Below are 20,980 nucleotides of genomic sequence, written 5' to 3' on the forward strand. Positions count from 1 at the left end.
TGATATCCTGATGAAAACATGCATGGGGTGGGATTTCCAGACTGAGGCAGCATTCAATGAAAGGGCCAGAGAAGAAAAACACAAAGATGAAAGGGAGAGAAATACCCAATCAAGTAAACTCGAGTTGATAGCGTACACACATAGCTAGATTAAAAAAAAAAAAAGCAAAAGTCATTGGCATGTGGTTAGAAAGAGAGAAAAGAAACATCTAAGGGCTCATTGTTGAATCCTGTTGGTAATGAAATCATAGCCAATCACTTAAAAGTCTTCCTTTTGAATATAGTCTGAGAATAAGAACTGTGATGTGCTGTCATGCAGTTTCCATCAACCAAATTTCAGTCATAAGGTTGGTTAACCTGGAACTATTGCAGAAGACACTGTTCCAGATATATGAGTTATACTCTAATGTGAATCTTATTTGTGCTTTATAGAGAGTCAGCAACTGATCAGAACTGAAATATTTCGTGACCCTAAAGAAGAAGAATGGTTTGCGGGGTGAAGTTTTAACAATATTACTGATTATGAGGCCTAACATTTGTATGATGTTCATTAATAGTCATGTTGCAGGCCTTCTCCTGTCAGCATACCAATAATTTACTGATGGTATAAGACTGTTTTCTTGATATGTTTAGCAATTCTGTTTTTGTGCTGTCGAAGATTAGGTTAACATGTCCAATTATTATCATGAAACAAATTTATATAAAAATGACAGCAATGTTTTACAGCCAATAACATTCTACATGATTTCAGTTTTAGCAAATCTTCTGTTTTGGTCAATGTCATTTTCTCCATTTTCTGAATGCAAAAGCACTTTCTAAATGAAGCCCTTTTTGTTAGAGAATGGCCCAATTTGACAGACATGATATCATTTTTTTTATCATTTCATTTAATGGCTAATTTTCTATTTTGTATTGGTTAAGCAAATCTACTTGACTGATCTCCTCACATCATCTATAGAAAGGCAGGAATATGTATGGCAAAGCTAGATTTTACAACTAGTTGCACTTCAGAATTCTAAGCAGAGACCAAGGGTTAATAAATAAATGAGAATGTTTTCTGCGAACAATTCTTTAAACAGTATGTACAAATATATCAAAATACATCACCAATATTAAAATGGATGGAAACAATATTTAAAAAAGAATAACTAAAAATAAAAGCCATCTCAACTGCATTGTCACTGAAATAACAAATACAAGAATCAAGTCTGGATGAGAGATAATAGAGAAATTTTTTTCTCTGGGTTAAAGTAGTCCATTGAATTAATCTTACGCTGATGTAAAAAGATAAAAAAATTTAACTCTGGCAAAATTATAACCAAGAGCACTTTAAGTATAGAAATAGTTACAGTAATATCTATGTTTGTATGTATATGTGTGTGTGCAAGCACTGTGTATATATTACATACATTTTAGTTTTAATAATCAACAAAAGTTACAGAGTAACTCAAGGGGTGAGAGATAAATGTGTTGGCAACACATGTAACTCTTGGCTCTTGAGTTGCTCTGTAACTTCTACTGGCTATTAATAATAAACATATATGTGCTCATGTTTTTAATTCTATTTTCCTATATATATATATATATATATATATATATATACATATAGTCAGGTATACTACTGCTGCAAATGCTTTATTATAGGCCAAACATTAATAACAACATTTTAGAATGATCAGTTTAAAGAACTATGTTAAATACATACCTTATAAAGTTTTTTTTCTACTGATTGTTCCCACAGCTGCTTATCATAGGAGCCAATCTGGATGAAGAAAAGATTAGTACACACATCAGAATTTCTAATACAGGCACAAAGCTACAAATTTTGAAAGAGGGAGCAATACTTGACTGGTGCATATTTTTTGCTGACTCCTTCCCACCAGAAGAATAAAAAGCAAAATCAACCAGAGTGGAATTTGAACTCAAAGTACAAAGATGTAATAGAAAGGCATTTTGAGAGCACTACTGATTCTGCCATCCACCCACCTTTTAATATGCAAAACATACCAGCATTATGTTTAAGAAAACACATGGATATTTATGATGAAATTTTTAAGGAGGTAACGAAGAAAAATTTGAAGACCAGAGTAATTAATAAATCTGATTAAACTAGGTGCACAACACATGGTATTATTTTGAGAACACTGGTTACAAAATGACCTTCCATATCAAGTTAGCCGATACAATATTTAATGTGTATACAGTCACTAAAGTGAGATTGCAGCCACACATGTCCTTTTAAGAATACCCCAGATGTGTCGGGTGATATGATATGCTTGAGAAGATCTACTGAGTCAAGTAAAACCAATATCGTAGCTGGGGCCGGTGCCCCTGACTGGCTCTCGTACCGGTGGCACGTAAAAAGCACCAACTGAATGTGGCTGATGCCTGTACCCCCAGACTGGCTCCCATACTGGTGGCACGTAAAAAGGACCATCTGAACGCCATCATTGCTGGCTCATGTGTCAGTGGCACAAAAAGCACCCACTACACTCTTGGAATGGTTGGCGTTAGGAAGGACATCCAGCTGTAGAATAATTGCCAGATCAGATTGGAGCCTTTTGCAGCTGCTGGCTCTCCAGACCTCAGTCAAACCATCCAGCCCATGCCAGCATGGAAAACAGATGTTAAACGATGATGATGATGATGATGATGATGATAATTACCTTTTATTAAATGACCATTCATCTAATTTCTATCTGCCATAACAAATAAAAAGTATCTATATATAAAAATTCAGAAGCTGATCAGAAATATGTGGTATAATAAAACTTGTTTCCACAAAGCTAATTTTTCTTTCTTTTATTCTTTTATTTTTTGGAGAAAGGGGAAAGGTTTCAAATTCAAATCCAGTTTGGTACTAAGAACACATCCATGAAAATGATACAGCTCTGATGATGATCAGAAATCAAACCAACTGAAAAGTAGTCAGTTTTCATTCTTAAGACGAGGTTAACAATCAAAATTTTATTAAGGGAAAAAATTTATCAAATATATTCCACTACCTTACTGATATTTATATAAACAGTAAACATAACAGTTAGAAACATTTGAAGAGTATTAAAAAAAGTTTTTTTTACTTTTTTGTCCGTTTCCTTAGAAATAAGAAACTCCAACCCATGCTAGCATGGAAGGCAGACACTAAACGATGATGATGATGATGATGAACTTACTATATTTCCTAGCACATAAACCACAATAAAATAGCAAGGTATATTTTGATGAAAAAGTTTTTTTGGTGATGTCATCATCATCATCATCATCGTTTAACGTCCGCTTTCCATGCTAGCATGGGTTGGACGATTATTATCAAAGACTATTTTGTAAAATTATTTAATCTAAAGTAAAATAGTCGTGCATTAACAAAATCAATTACATCACTACCTAACATGTTTGCTATGATTTATCCATAAGGCTTGTTCAAATTCCACTTACCAGTTTCCTAGACATTGCAAAGTCTCAACTATTGCATTACATGCGCACTGCATAATGTGAAAATCAGTTACACCCACAACACCATTACATTCAAAGACAGAGTGTGTATGTGTGTGTAATGCAGAAAAAGAGTTATCAACATCATCATCAAAATAAAAAAAATATCTCACCTTTCTACTTTAAGACTATTAATCTTTAACTGGAAATAAATCTCTTGAGACTTAAGACAGCTGAAGACTTTGTCTTACTGTCTTTTAAATATATCTTTTAACCAATTAATCAATACCATTATTACCACTGGTCAATAATACAGCTAGTTACTGCTGGGTCATTGCTATCATATGGGCACCTTTGATAAGTTGTAGTGCACCTGAGCACTATATACAATTTCATTATTATTATTTTTATCATAGAGAATTTCATCTTCTCTTCCATCCATTAGTTTACTGGTTCAACATTTTTTTAAATGCCTTTAGTATTACTTCTAAATCCACAGCCACCTTGTGACATAACTGTACAATAGAAAGTCATTTCAGTTATCCTGTTGGGTTTAATAAATTTCCAAAGGTTATCCATTTGTTCCAGTCTTCTGGCCTAAAACAACTGAATAGTTGGTTGCTTACTGAAATATCAAGTGTTTGCAATTTATAACTGTTTGTTCAGTTTTTTATTGCGTAAGCTTTTATTTTTCTTTGTTGCTTGTGTTTTGTGGGTTTAGAATCATGCCCACTCTGGTAAAGCTGGTTTATTCAACAAATCATCTCTGTTTACTATTTTACCACCCATTTTCACACCACCTTCATCCAATCTCCTTTTATAATGGACATAATTTTGGATGTAATATTTTCCTTGGCAATATTCTTTTGGTTTAGAAATTAGTAAAAGTGAGAGCTTTATGTCATATACACAAGAAACCAAAACAACCATACAGCAGGATTTTCATGTCCATCTGTCATAATAGTCACCATCTGCTCACCTTGTTTTCAATAGCTTTGTCTGACAATACAATGAATATTATTGATTCATCATCCCTATTACCTATTTGTCCTAGTTCATAACTTATGAAATTATGTCTGTGCAATCCTGGTCTTTATGAAATGGTAGCACAAAGATGAAAATCCAACAAACATCTGCTAATATATTTCCCCTTTCTGCTTATCTCTTTGCCCTTGCTGAGCATTTTATTGTCTTTGAGATTGTGTATGCCGATTTATCATCGACTGTGTATCCATATTTTATTAGCTTTCTCCAACTGTGTGATTTTGCTTCATTATGATGAAATTCATGTTTTCTCATCCCCTGTATTTTTTTTCCCAGTTAACAGTGATCCATACAACCACTTAACAGTTTATCTTAGTGGCATAGTCAATAAATTGAAGCTAGTAACTCACTGTGAAAGTCTGTCTTTTCTGCTAAGTTATCATCGTGCATCGTTGAAGAGGAGGATTATCAACCAAATAACTCAACTGATTGCTAATAGATGGCACCTACTCCAATGACACTTCTACTTGTCAACAAAGTATATTAAGACATCATCATTGTCAATTCACCATCATCAGTAGTTTTTTTTAAAATTCAAATATTGGGGGATAAGCTTCATATAGGTGGAGGCGCAATGGCCCAGTGGTTAGGGCAGCGGACTCGCGGTTGGAGGATCGCTGTTTCGATTCCCAAACCGGGCGTTGTGAGTGCTTATTGAGCAAAAACACCTAAGTTCCACAAGGCTCCGGCAGGGGGTGGTGGCAACCCCTGTTGTACTCTTTCGCCCCAACTTTCTCTCATTCTTTCTTCCTGTTTCTTGAGTAACGCTGCGATGGACTGGCGTCCTGTCCAGCTGGAGGGAACACATACACCATAGAAACTGGGAAACCGGGCCCATGAGCCTGGCTAGGCTTTAAAAGGGCGACGATTATCGTTTTTTTTAAAGCTTCATATATAGATTGTGAGAGGTTGTTTGATGTTAAATGGTCGATTAAAGTTGAATTAATATTTTTTCTTTATTAATATTTTGTAATATATTTGTGTTAATAGTATTTCTTTATGATTAATTAAATAAATTTCTTTAAATTGATTAAAATGAGCATTATTATGTAGATCATCTAACATCTGTTGCCCATGGGTTGAACAGTTTAACTGGGCTGGCATGGTTTTCTGCAGCTGGATGCCCTTCCTAATGCTAACCACTCCAAGAGTGTAATGGGTGCTTTTACATGCCACCAGCATAGGTGACATTTGAGTGACACCGGAGTGCTTTTATGTGCCACCAGCACGGGTACCAATTTGCATGACACTGGTAGCTAAACAAACCAAATGGTGTTCTGTTACCAGTACCAATAAACCATTGTAAACTTCTTACTAGTTACTATCAACACATTACAAAACTTAATAAATATGGTAATCAAAATAATGGGATACATTTATCACATGTAAATTGTAACAGTAGACTTATATCATGAAACTGGGGTTATTGTGAGTATCTAGCAGTCAAACACCACTCTACAACCTGACCGTTTAGTAATAAGGTGTAAGATTAGCTATTACATAGTTTTCATCAGGGGTTAAATCTCAAAGCCAAATTGGTACCAACAACGTAGTGCAGTTTGGTAAACTACTTGTAGAACAGGTAAAAGAAAAGAGAGCATAATCTTACCCTTTTTTGATAACAGGCTATTATATCATGGATCTTAAGCATGGCTCCCAGTTTGGGTACCATGGGGAAAATTCCTCTTTTTCTCCAAAATTTTCAGTAATTTTTACTTTCCCTGTAAAATAATAATAAAAATTAAAAATAACATTTTCTGAAAAAACTTCGTGAAATATTTAGAAGTTGTGTTTCAAAAGTAATTTTGTTCATTAAAAACAAAAGTTATATGAAATATCTTTTTAATATATAAAAATATACAAAAATAACGATATCTCTCTCTCTCTCCCTCTCTCACTCACTCACACTAAATACATATACTCACCGACTACCTCATAACCTTTCCAATTGTCTGTGCCGTCATGTTTTAGAGTTGTGGGCCATTAAAGAAGTGTGCAGATTGGCTGTTGCTGTATAAGCTTAATCCGATTGTCGTACCTTACGAAGACTACAACAATAGTGAAAAACAGATTACCTCGACGCCAAACACGAGTTAACCAGAGACCCAATAGATCAATTTCTATCAACGCATCAAGTGCAATTAGCTCATCTTCTCTCAGACTCCAGATAACAGACATAGAAGGCAGAATATTTGCATGACAACAATTAAAAGAGAGATAAAACCAATGTTATACTTTACTGAAATATAATGACTACCACAAACAATCTGCAGATTGCATCGAATTCATTTTAAATTTCAGTATTTCATTTCTCCACGAGATAAGAAAAGTTATCGGGAATGAAGAAAAGAAAATTTGTGACATACAAAAAAAATTAAAAGAAAAAAAAACGAATATTAAAAATGAGCGGTATCTTAGTTAAGGGGTTTTGTTGTAGCAACAATGACAATACACACGTGCAAAAAGTGGGAATTTTAATCGTATTAGGAAAACAGCATTAAGACCGTACTATTTTTTCTTTTATCGATATTAATATTTATTGATTACTCTTCGAAGGAAGAGAAAAGTGAAACGCGGTACATTTTATTCGTCTAAGAAGAATACAATAACGTTGGTAACTATGTATACAGGTAAAACATTTTGAATGTGATTTAATTTTCTATTCAGGAATAGCAACAAAAGAGTTATCTTCCCATGATTTTTTTTTTTATGTAGGGGAGAAGACTCACGAAATTATTATTGTTAAGAAACTAGTAAAATAAATAAGTTATCAATATTTAGGATTGAAATATGTGTAAACAAAACTTACGAACAATGATAATAGAGATCAAGTTACAAAATTACGAAAGATGTCCAATACAATCTGGCTAAAAGGAATAGATGTTGCGGTAGTTTCGATGAATGGGGGAGCGTTCTAGGTGCTCAAATCATTGAAACTACTTACATACTGTATTACTATCTGTGGTTGAGTATTCCACAGATACATACATAACGCAATCTTTCAGTGGAAGCAGCTTAATAGTGTGTAACAGGATCGGCTATTTGAATTACAGATTCAGTCCAACCAACACATTCCACACAGTTTCCATTAACTAAGCGTAAAAACAGAAACTGTCCCCAAGGTTCTGCGCATAAGATTGAAACTAGAACAATTTGACTACAACTATGTAGTAATATGATTCCTAACTATGAATCAACTTTCGGTACATAATACTAAATCGATGACAGAGGAAATTCAATATCGATCTAAATAGGATCTCAACTCAAAATGAAAACGGATGTAATTAAATAATGCCGCTTCGTTTCTTTAATATGCAACGTTCAATATATCTAATTTAGGCATAAAGCTGCTCGTTAAGAGAGAAGGGTATGCTTGATTACTTTAACCCTACCGCCTTAGCCATTTTACCATTGCATAGATGAGTTAATATTATTTTGTGTAAAGACGGCGAGCTGGCAGAACTGTTAGCACGCCGGGCGAAATGCTCAGCAGTATTTCGTCTACCTTTACGTTCAAATTCCGCCGGGGTCGATAAATTAAGTACCAGTTGTGTACTGAAATCGATCTAATCGTCTGGTCCCCTCCCTGCAAAATTTCAGGCCTTGTGCCTAGAGTAGAAAAGAATATTATTTTGTATAATATGGTGTCTATTTTTAAAGAGAGTTACAGTCACGCTAGTAGAGATAAGTCTAATATACCAGATATTTGTATTTAAAACTATAAAGCAAAATCTAGACAAGAGGAAGCTTAAACACACTTACAATAGCGAGTATAAGACTCTCCACTAGATTGGGATGCCAGTTCTTCGTAGGATAAGTCCCACCTGTCACTGGTACTCATTTTAGCTGAGTAGACTGAAGTACCGTGAAAGTAAGTGCCTTGCCCAAGGACAACGTGTTGCCTGGTCACAGAATCGAACCCTTAACATAACGATTGTGAGCCCAAAATTTATATATATATATATATATATATATATATGACTATTGTATAAATAAATTGATTTTTTTTTCTGTGTTCAAACTCTCCATTTTCCTTATATTATATTATCAAATTTCTGTTCTATATCGAATAGACGAAAATATCTGTAACTACTAACAGAACTTCATGAGTGTCAACACTAATACTAACACAAATTAATGAATTCCAAGTATATTAATCGATATGGAGCTAAACCGGTGTACGCTTGAATAAAATACATGCCTGTGAAACAGCAACCTCTTTCCATTCGAAACTTCATAAACACTCGTTATATATATATATATATATATATATATATATATATATATATATATGTACACACACACACACACACACACACACATGAAGTTAATTATATGGCCGGTCATAGAGTGACCAGTGGTTTCGCATCCATAAAGCGCTTAGACGACTCGTCAGACACCAAAGCGCTTTATGAATGCAAAGTCATTAGTGACTCTATGACCGGCCATATAATTAACTTCTTGTAAATACATTACTGCTCTAACTTTTAGTGTGTGTTTCTTTTTCGGATATAAGAGCCACTGACGATATATATATATAAGTATATATATATAAGTATTGCTTATGGCCACCCGCTAAGAGACAACGATACTGGCATTTAATCCCAGGAAGGCATCCCCTCCAGCTGGTTTATTCAGTGCGCACTGAATAAACCAACTGGAGGGGATGTCTTCGTAGGGTTAAATGGCAGTATCGTCGTCTCTTGGGGGACAGCCACATTAAAGTGGCCATAAGCAATACTTTTTGCTTCGTATACTGCTTCTATCTCGAACAGAAATTTTGTAACAGACTATATATATATATATATATATATATATATATATATTTCTTGATTGTGGCTGTCCATCGAATTCGGTGACCCTCTGATGACTGTACCTTCCAAAACACTTGATATACAGTTCTTAGTGCACTAGAAACATACGAAGCTGGAAAAGCTAGTTATTTATCTCTGTGTATATCTCTTCTCTCGCTTGTCCTGGTAATGCTGAGCGCGTTTCTCTTCCATATTTTAAATCCCCACTCCAATAGTAAGAGCGTTAGAATGAATGGCTAACACTGGTGCTTTTCATTAAAAGGATTGACGCTACTCTTTCCTTCAAAGCAGTCTTCAGTTAGTCTTTGAATCATCTCTGTCCTTCCAAGCAGGCAATGACTGTTGAGGATAGAAGGTTGTACTGCATACAGTAGATGTTAAAGGCTTCGGGGGTTTGTTACAACATAAGTCATACAGTTAACACATTGAGACACTTCGACGCCTTTAACAACTAGTATCTATAGAAGTTCCTTTATAAAACAAAACATACAAATCTGCACGTATGTATACATACATACATACATACATACATACCCTGTTGTTGATGTTGAAATTCCAATGGAGGAGCTTTGGATCTAGGTTAGAAACTGGCTCTTTCTCTATTGGCAAATCTTGAAACAAAGCTGAATAATGATATACATACACATAATGGAGGTGGGGGTGAAAGATTCCTGGCGTTTAGGGTGTCGCGAAAGGCCTGGTTGGAGGCTCAACCTTCAGAGTTCTTTTACAAGGCTCAGAAAAGCTGAAGGACCGCTGCAATAAGAGTAATATGTTGAATATAATCATAATTAACTGATCCTCCTGTATTTTTCTTTTTTTTTTACCCAAAGCCAGAAACTTTTCAGCACTCTCTCGTGTACGTGTGTGTATACACATACAAACATATACACATCGTTATGTAAATATATATGTATATAATTTGTCAAAAAATTAAACATAAATATAACTCGTGCATAGTCGTTTGAGGATTGAGGAAGACGATTTTTGAACTAATTTTGCCATTAACTTTCTATTATAAATAGTGGCGCACCAAACTCATCCAGATGATTTTATCAAAAAGAAAAAAAAAAAACTTCCATTCTGCATACGTCGTGTACGGAGTACATTTGTTACTATCAGCAGATTTTTTTTCTTCGTTATGAATATATGAGTCTGTATGTCTACTGTGCATGTTGGCATGAATTGAACGGGTCAGCTCACCTTGACGGGTCCTCAATCAACTTGCTCGTGTTTCAGCTTCGTTTGGGTTCTTCTTAACATCAACCGTTTTAAAAAGTGTACTGAGTGTTTTTTTTTTTTTTTTTTCATATCAGCGCTAGACATGTGGTCACGTCCTCATTGTAATTAATGGGATTTTACATCCCATGCCTCTGTTCACTTGTCCACCTCTTCACAGCATAGCATGGATGACAATAATGAGAAGGATGTATGAGTGGAATTAATGAGTGGAATTAATGATAGAAATAGTCAGTATTTCGAGATATGCGATAGGACAGGATAGGGAGGTGTGGCAAAAGTTCATGGTACTCAGGACACAAAGTAACAGGATGTATGAGAGGAAAGAAATAAGAATGTGACAGTGAGACAGGATTATTGACGACAGGTAGTGCAGGAGGGGAAGGTAAAGTGGGCACAAGTTAAAGAACGAAATTAATATGAAAACATGTACAAATATATATATGTGCATATATTTTATATGTGGGATTTGTGTGAATAAAAAAAGGGGGTTGATAGGGAGGGAGATACTGCTGCAAAACATCCAAATAAGCACTTTAGATGGTTGTGATAATCGAATAAGTTTATGTGATATATGTATTGTTCTACTATTGATGTGTGGTTAGGGCAGCGGATTCGCGGTCATAGGATCGCGGTTTCGATTCCCAGACCGGGCGTTGTGATTGTTTATTGAGCGAAAACACCTAAAGCTCCACGAGGCTCCGGCAGGGGATGGTGGCGAACCCTACTGTACTCTTCCAACACAACTTTCTCTCACTCTTACTTCCTGTTTCTGTTGTGCCTGTAATTCAAAGGGTCAGCCTTGTCACACTGTGTCACGCTGAATATCCCCGAGAACTACGTTAAGGGTACACTTGTCTGTGGAGTGCTCAGCCACTTGCACGTTAATTTCACGAGCAGGCTGTTCCGTTGATCGGATCAACTGGAACCCTCGACGTCGTAGGTGACGGAGTGCCAACAACAACTATTGATGTAAATCTTGGAGAGGAAGAAAAAAAAACTATTAGAAAAAGAAAGACTTTTAAATTTAATAGTAGCAAATATCATGGGGTATGTAATCTAAGTTCTAAATTTATTTAGTTTTTTTTCTGGAATATCAGTTTTCAATAGCTTCAAAAAGAAATGAAGTGAAGTGAAGAGGTAAACTTGCTCAAAAAGCACAGCATGTAGGAACAGATGTTTTTGTAAGATTTATGTTTGTGCACACATGAGTGAGAGAGAGAGAGAGAGAGAGAGAGAGAGAGAGAGAGAGAGAGAGAGAGAAACTGCATGCATGTAACACCAAGGGGTGCAGAAAAACAATAAAAATGACTTCATATTAAGGATGGTAGAGAAAATGCTCCTAATGCTTTGCACACACACACACACATAGTATCAATCAGTTGTGCACTGAGAGATGCAAACAGATGAGTACTTATACATGTGAAACAAGATCCCTACCATCCTTAATATGGGAATGACATTTTAAATGCTACAGCTAAGATGAGAGCATGCCACACGATAAAGATAGGTTGGCCCTCAAGTAGAAAATACTGAATAACTTCTTGATAAACCTGCTCTCTCTCTTCTTTCTCATTCTATAAATCTTTTGAAGCAGAAATAACTAAAGTTGCATGTAACCAGTTGCTTCATCAGTAAAATATCCATCACTACTTGCTACTGTCTTTAAAAATGAGGATATAATGAATTCTAAGATATAAATTTTGTAAGGAAAAGCATTACTGCTTTTCTTTTTACATGCATAATCTTTTGGGCCTCATAAAGGTAAAGTGGCTGAGCTCCTTTTGAGTGTTGGGCCTCATGGAGGCAATGACCAAGACCTTTGGCATTATGTCATGCTTGAGAAGGAGACCCATCAAGACGAGCAAAATTGCAGTTGTGGCAGATACCAGTGTCACACAAAAGCACCCATTACACTCTCAGAGTGGTTGGCATTAGGAAGGACATCCAGCCGTAGAAAATCATGCCAAATCAGACTGGATCCTGGTGCAGTCTTCCAGCGTGCTAGCTCAGCCAAATCATCCAACCCATGCCAGCATGGATAATGGACGCTAAATGACGATGATGATGATGATGATGACACCTACAGGCATTTATGTTGCACATCCTTTCAAATATAGGTCTTCATAGATGTATGTTGTTTGGTAACTGGCCACCTTGCCAGTCCACTATGTGCAGGTGACATACATCAGTCTGATTATACAGACCTCTGTTATACTCTATGGCTACTTTATCAACATTGAAAGGATGAAAGGTGAAGTCAACCTTGGCAGGAATTGAACTCCTGAAACAAGTCATTGACCACATGAGTCAATGATTTGTAGATCATTTGTCAACACTGAGTTCATGATGACACAATTCTCAGAGATTCAAACCACATAGTTGTAATTGTAAAAACATGATGGATAAATAGTGACAGTTCACTAACAATTTCATTGGTATAAAGTGCTGTGTTCAAGTCTTTCCATAAACCTGGAGTAGCTAACAGTAAACCACTCAAGAATATTCTTCCCATGTTAAAGTTGGCTGATAATGATTTCTAATTTATGCACAAAGCTCCCAGAAGAGGAGATGAGACAATGTCTTCAACCCCAGTACTTGACTGGTACTCTTTTTTATCAACACTGAAAAGATGAAAGGCAAAGTTGGCTTCAGGAAGATTTGAATTCAGAATGTACAGAGCCTGAACAAATACAGCAAAGCATTTTTCCTATCACTAATGATTCTGTCATTTTACTGCCTAAATATAAAATAAGTTTAATCTCAAGCAACACCATCAAAAGTAGTAGAAATTAAAATGATAGCACAAAACAGTGACAAAACCTCTATATGAGATAGCTCAATCTACTAGAAATAGCATCCAATTCTCTCTCAAATCAAATCACTCCTTCCATCATAAAAAAAAAGAACACATTTGACGAATGTAGTCCTAGATAGACAAATGTCTAGAAAAAGAATGGGTTGATCATGATTGAAATGCCTTTAATCATAGGTTGATCAATAAAGTTTGACTTGTGGTTAAATAGAAATAACATTTATTTCGAGCACAAAATTGATACATTCCATATGTGTATATTTTCAATAACACAGCTGAGATATTGTTTAAATTTCACATAATCTTTAAAACTTTATGAAACTAAGGCTGATTTCCTTATACATTAAATACATTATGTCTGCAAAAGTTTTCTTGTTATAATTAAGTACTCTTTCTCCCATTTGTACACACATTTTCAATACATACACACCAGTATGTTCATGCACATATATACTCACTTATCAATGCTTTTGCTCCTACCCCATTCAACCTCACCCACACATGCTTGTTTTTCATAGAGATCATAATTAGCGATAGTAACAAGGACAATATAGAACACTAAATAAAGAATAAGTATGCTCAATGATTTATCCAACTGAATGAAAATACAAATTTCAATCTAACAGCCAATGAACTATATAAGAAACCAACCATAACAATAGTAAAGCATACCTACTTGAGTGCAGTTAATACAAAATAGTGTCATGTCTTAAGCAATGAATTGTGAATGTCTCTTGCAGTCTTAGAGTGTTCTTAAAGACCAGCACTTAGCACTTGTTTGCAAATGAATGAGTGATAAGAGAAATTTATCTGTTACTGCTGGAAATGATGTACTTGTGCATTTAGAATTCTCAAAGAATCCACTACTTATTCCTTATGCATTCATTTCATGATCTGCTTTCTCCCCATACACCTCACAATCCTGCAATTTTCCCCTGAGCTATTTGAACCTTGGTGTAATTAGTTATGAAATCTTATCGTTTCAAAAATAACTGATACAATGTACGTGTCAACTGCATCACATGTATAGTGTAAAGTTTACTACCACCAACTGGTGTTTTCATTGAGACAACGTTGAGGTGATTTTTAACTAAGATGAACAAGCTCACCACACACAAACATAAAGCATACCTATTCCTTACAAGGTGTCACCCTGGTATTTCAACAGTTTTCCCAGAAGAGGTTCAAAAGTTACATTTTAAAATCATCATAATTTGTGTCTTATCCTTTTTAAAGAGGAACAATAACAAGATGATGATGATGAACAACCCCATTATGGATATTTTTCATGGTCCCCTCTCATTAAAATAAATTTGAAAAAAAAAAACGAAAAAAAAAACAAAAAAAAACTCAATATTACATAAGAGTTTCAATAACTTTTTCCCAAGTGTTTCAGTAATTTTTTTCAAGCTTCCATAGTCAAGTAAATGAGACAAAAATTCCTAGTGGATAGGACACTGATCTGTCTCAGATTAACTTTTCATTCACAGATTGGTATTTACTAATTCAGTGAGACAGTCAAGCAGATTTGTGTGTGTATGCATAAGTGTTTTAAGAATAACAATACTTGTGCCAAGTATTTTTAATAGCAACCCTGCCAATAGCACTTAATTCTCTTGACAACTCTCTTTTACACAAGCTAAAGATATAATTAACTCCGTTATTTTTAATGATCACATACAGTGGTGGTGTTGGTGCATAGAGTACAAAGACAGACAAATTTCTAACAAGACACCCATAATTCACTGATTAATTAAAAAAATCTTTACTTTTATTATTATCATCCTCGGAGGATTAGTGCTTCTCAAGGCCTTACTATATTTTCTCTGTCTCTCATCTGATTTCACCAGTCTAGAAGAACCTGTGAAAGCCATGAGTACAGACCTTTCTTCCAGAGCTTATATATATATATATATATATATATATATATATATGTGTGTGTGTGTGTGTATTTTCTTTTATTTGTTTCAGTCGATTGACTGTGGCCATGCTAGAGCATCACCTTTTAGTCGACGAAATTGACTCCAGGACTCATTCTTTGTAAACCTAGTACTTATTCTATCAGTCTCTTTTGCCAAACTGCTAAATTACGGGGACGTAAACACACCAACATCAGTTATCAAGCTATGGGGGGGGGGGACAAACACATGAATATGAATATGAATATATATATATATATATATATATATATATATACATACATATATATATATATATACAAGTAAAACAATGACAAACAAGCTAGGTACATCTATTTACACATAAAGTTACATTTAATTGAAGAGAAAACTGTAAAAGAGTGTGGATATTAAGAATACATAGTCCAACTTACAAAAAAAAAAAAATGATAATCCAAATAAAATAGGTAGAGTTTTCAGAAGTCCTACATCTGTTTCAGGGGGCTTGGTAGTCCTGATATATGATATTAGGGTCCCTTATTGGATGACACTGCCTCCTTCTTCAGGGTAAAAATTTTGTATCAAAACATTTTTAATTTGCAATGATGGCATGATGGAGGTTAAAGATTGAATGAGTTTATAGAGAGCTACATCTATTAGGTAGCTAGCTGGAGGTGTTTAGATAGAGAGTAGCAGAAGGATGGAGGAAATTTATTTCACGATCATAATGAGACCATTGATAGGAGTAAAGCTGGAGAGTGGTAGGAGGAGGAGAAAAGTGGTTTAGGTAATATATAAGTAGTTAAAGGTTAAATTAGTGAAAAAGGATGGTTATTACAGAATTAAATCGTTGGATAGCAGAACAGGGGTGTGACGGTTGGTTAATATTGTTGTTCATGGGAGGAGGAATTGGGATGGTATTTTTCAAAGTAGTGGAATTTTGATAAGTGTTGTTTGAAGAGGGCAAGAAGTTCAGGAAACAGTAGGGGTGGCTGGATTGCAAATGATAGGAATAAATTTGAGATGTATCTTGGTGAGATTTAGGAAGGTGGAAAAGTAGTTGACAATAATATTGGGAATAAATCTGAGATGTGTGTTATATACATTTTTATTTGTGTAGGTATCTAACATGCTTGTATAAATGTGTGTATTTGCATGTATGTATATAAGCACTTGTTTGTATATCTTATGTGTATATGTATATATATAAATATATATATATATATAGTTTTAGGGAAAAGAACCAAGGTTCATGAACTCATCGATGAAAATCCACTGTCACATATAGAAAAATTAATAATTAACAATACAATAAATGAGTATAATATAATACAAAGTAAACATCATGTGTGTGTGTGTGTGCATATATATATATAATATTTCCCGAGCGTCTAGTAACACAATCTGTATCACGTCCTCATGTTGTTGTTTTTTGTTGTTTTTTTGTCTTTTTCCTTTTTTGAACTTATATATATATATATATATATATATATATATAACAGTAGTCTTCTAGCTGTCTGCATGGTCAACCAACTTTGCAAGTCATTCAGAATGTCTGAGGATGATGGCTGTCCAGAGACTCAGCTATAGATATAGCAACAATCCACGTTTCACATAAAATTTTTTCATCAAACTCCATATTAATCAAATCCAACTTCATTCAACCATTCAATTGTTTGAGCTAAAAGTGAGGCTCTGGCATTATGATCAATATGTACACTTTTTCCACAAAATATTTAAGGAACAAACATTCTACACATCTATCCACCTTTCTCAGACAAACATACTAACACACATGCTGACACATATAGACTCATATACAGATTTACAAATATATCCAATGTAAACTCACACATACAAACACATGAACGCACATACAGTAATGCAGAAAATACAGATGTGGTACAAAGAGATGAGCAGTTATGCGGAACCATTCCCAAATTGTTCCAAAAAGCATGCGGGGAAAATAACTAAAATAACTGCATCAAAACAAACATGAATGCAATACTTTCTTGCAAACTGTGACACTCATCTACCTCTTAAGTTATTTAATATATTTTTCAGAACCATTCTGCCAGAAGAAAATAAAAGAAAAAATCCCAGGTCATAAATTTTGAACATTTTTTTAAGGTGTTAGATAGTGTTGTTAGTTTTGGTCTCAGAGACACTTATCAAGTAAGTCTATGTTCAATATATTGATCAGAATTACTCTGAAGCAGAGGTGGTCAACTGCAAGTCTCCTAGTGAACCAAATCTATGACCCAAATTTAATTACTGAAACTAAAACTGAATGTAGCTTTTATTATTACTACTACTACTACTACTATTTCACACTCACTAAAGTTAGAACTTATCACCCTTTGAATAAATACATCTCACCATGAAAATTCAAAAAATTGAGTAGAATATATACAAATATACTGATGAGTACATTCTGTTTAGGAAATGACAAACATTTCAGACTTGACACCCTTGTACCACTACAAAGTGTATTGATCAATTGTTTCTGTACCATAAAATAAATGGAAACAATGTGTGGGTGTGAGTGTGTGTATGTTAATATTTACACACACACACACATATAAAAGGGTAAAGATCCCCTTCAGTCATGAATGACCATGAGATTGCACCTAGAAAGTTCCCCTCCAAGGCACAAGTCTGGGCAAGGTTGTTTATGGAAGATCAGCAGTTGCCTATGCATACCAGCCTCCATTCGCCACACCACCAATGTTATCCAAGAGAAAGGCAAAGGCCAATACAGCCTGGTGCCAGTGACAGCGCAAATTGTATATAAATATATTTATATAATAAAAATGAACATCTGTGTGCGTGTCTGTCCATCTATAGCAAGAAAGGCTAAAGCATCTATGTAAAAACTAGTTCTTGTGTAAAATTTTATGCTGAAGACAATGGAAGTAGTCCCCAAGTCCCTAGTGGCCCTCCAAAAGGAACTACTGGCCCTTTTCCAACATGTACATATCACAGTCCCCAAATATATGAACGGTCTATGGGAGATGACTAAATAAAACTTTGGCACTAAAGAACATTACTGGGAATAATTTAAATGAAAGACTTGAGAAAGTTTTACCAGGAAATGAATATACTCACAAATCTATAAACTCTGTTGTTGATGATTCAGAAATTGTCAATTACCCCATTGACTCCTTAAACTCACTGGAGCCACAAGCCTTAAACTCATTGCTTTCCATTAAAAATAGGTGCTCCAATCATACCTCTGCAGAACTTTCCTCAACCAAAGTTGTGCAATGGCACAAGACTTGTGAAGAACTTAATGAGAAATGTCATAGAGGTCACAATAATTTCTGTCTGTGGAAAAGGCAAAAATGTTTTTATTCCTCACTTAATTTTAATACCTTCCAATCCAAACAACTTCAATTTCCAATACATCCGTCTTTGGCAATGTCCATTAGTAAGTCCCAACATCAGACTTTTAAGGTTACTGCTTTGCAATTAGAAGAGGACTGCTTTTCACACAGTCAGTTTTATGTTGGGGTTCCAGAGTGGGGTGCAAGGACAATCTTTTCCTTTTCGCCCCAACTGATAAAACCCAAAACTGTCTATTAGGAAGTTTTTAGCATGGGATCAACAAACTAAAATTTGAAGAATGAATATCTTTGAATTGATATTGTCAACGTCACACTCATCATATTCATCTAAGAAAAGCTATTTGTATTTTTGTTTGTTGTAGTACTTAAGTTCAATAAATTATGGTACATATATTTTTACGTTTCCATGAACTTATATTTAGTTATCTTGTACTAGACATAAGCCAAAGTCTGTGTGATGTTTGCTTCATTTACAGGCTGAAATACTAGAGATCATAGATTAGAAGTTTATATGCACAAACATATAGAATTCTTTACTTCTACAGAAGCTGAAGAGGAGGCAATAAGAATTGATTACATCAACATCGAAGAAAAGGATGTAATGCTAGCAATAGATGATATAGACGCAGACTCAGCTACTGGCCTTGATGGATTCTCAACAATCCTCCTCAAGCCATGTAAACGAGTCCTTGCAAAACTATTGCAGCTACTTTTTGAGAGCTTCCTCACAAATGTTAAGCTCCTGGACAAAAAAAAAAGGAGGGAATAATAGGAGGAAGCAGATGCTAAAAACTATAGGCCTATCTCTCTGACCTCACACATCAGCAAAGTCATGGAATGAATAGTCTGAAGGAAATTAATTGCATTCCTTGAAGAGAATGACTTACTGACTGACACTAAACATAGTTTTTGACCAGGTACAAACTGCCTGACACAGCTCTTGCAGCATTACAACTGGGTGCTAAAGCAGCTGCTCAACAACTCAAATGTGGAAGTGATATACTTCAACTTTGCAAAAGCCTTTGACAAAGTCGACCATGGTATGATTTGTCACAAGCTCCAAAATCTTGGCATATTTGGAAAACTTGGAGATAGAAGTTAGGTAGTGGTGGTCAGTGGGGCCACCTCCAAGAAAACACAAATAATGAGTGGTGTTCCACAGGGGCCTGTCCTGCAGCCACTGCTATTCATAGTGGCCCTCATGTTCAATACAATCTAAGTGAATAACTTTCAATATTCATAGTACAATTTTGGTAGTATTTTTCAATCCAGTTGATGAGTATTTTCTGCTAGTATATATATATATATATACATTGCCATTATCATTTAATGTCTGTTTGATCCCACTGCATTGCAACTTGGGTAAGTGTCTCTGTCAACTAATTTAGCATATATATGTGTGTATGTGAGTGTGTGTAAACATGCAGGGCATCTGGCTGTAAAATAATGCCTCAATAATATATTTATGCAATCTATATTAGATGGAAAAATAAATGTAAAACAAAGAGAAAAAAACGAAATATATATCATTGTCACCATCATCTTTTTACATCCACTTTTCACATTGGCACGGGTTAGACAGGCTGTCATGATCCAAATTTGCCTTTTTTTTTTTATTATTGGGAGCTGCGAGTCTTGCAGAGGAGTCAGAGGACCGTGTTTTGCTTATAAGTTTCTGCTTCCTATCAATAAACACAATACAGAATGTATTGGGTTCATTTTATCATGGCCCCAGTAACAGAGATTATAATGTCCTTGGCAAGAAAGAAACTAAAGGCAAAAAATCCTGTCTCAAAATAAGACTCCTGTGCAACACATGCTAGCATGGGTACACACACACACACTATTATATATTGGCCATATATAAACAAACCAAACCAAACCTATCTGCAATAATATTATGCATTATATGTTAAAATTGTGTATTTTTTACTATCTTGTGTCATAATTTGGGGAAAAAATTAGGTTAATTAAATTTGTTCATTTATTAACTATTTTGTGACCATATTTTTAATGGAATATACCATTTAAGTTTTCGTATTTGGTATGCAAGATTCTTGATGTGAATTTATGCATAGAAACAAATTTTGTTGTGTTTGGGGAGAGTCACTCTGTCAATAATAATAATACATGCACCAGTTCAATTCTATTTCTTTATTGTTAATCAGTTGGTTAAATATCTAACCAACTAATCGATTGTTTGTTTAATATGCAATCCTTGGAGTGAGAGAGGAAGTCATTTAGTCACACTGAAAGGGGCAATGAAAGAACTTTGACTAACAAACAACCAATTGATCGTTTAACTAGAACATTAAACAAATGACTGATTACTTAGTTGGTTAGATATTTAACCAATAAGCCTTTCTACTATAGGCACAGGGCAGGGGGTTTT

General features: G+C 34.9%; 1 protein-coding gene across 13 annotated transcripts in view; it reads right to left on the bottom strand.

Moving 5' to 3' along the window:
* LOC106880514 (protein PHTF2) overlaps positions 1-20,980 on the bottom strand; it is a 93,528-nt gene that overhangs the window by 35,038 nt on the left and 37,510 nt on the right. For 7 of the 13 annotated variants that reach the window (XM_089348723.1, XM_089348719.1, XM_089348729.1 and 4 more), the window contains exons 2-3: positions 6,085-6,196; positions 1,705-1,761 (exon numbers count right to left, since the gene is read on the bottom strand). In XM_089348723.1, coding sequence (XP_089204849.1) covers positions 1,705-1,761; positions 6,085-6,147 — 120 coding nt within the window. In that variant the 5' untranslated portion in view covers positions 6,148-6,196. Of the gene's footprint in view, positions 1-1,704; positions 1,762-6,084; positions 6,197-6,400; positions 6,510-6,715; positions 6,735-9,823; positions 9,843-10,492; positions 10,869-15,675; positions 15,875-20,980 lie in introns of those variants that run through there. The other 6 variants (XM_089348725.1, XM_089348730.1, XM_089348720.1 and 3 more) reach the window with 6 other exon arrangements.

The sequence above is a fragment of the Octopus bimaculoides genome, chromosome 3 (genome assembly GCF_046866305.1).
Source record: "Octopus bimaculoides isolate indiv1 chromosome 3, ASM4686630v1, whole genome shotgun sequence".
NCBI classification, from domain to species: Eukaryota; Metazoa; Mollusca; class Cephalopoda; order Octopoda; family Octopodidae; genus Octopus; species Octopus bimaculoides.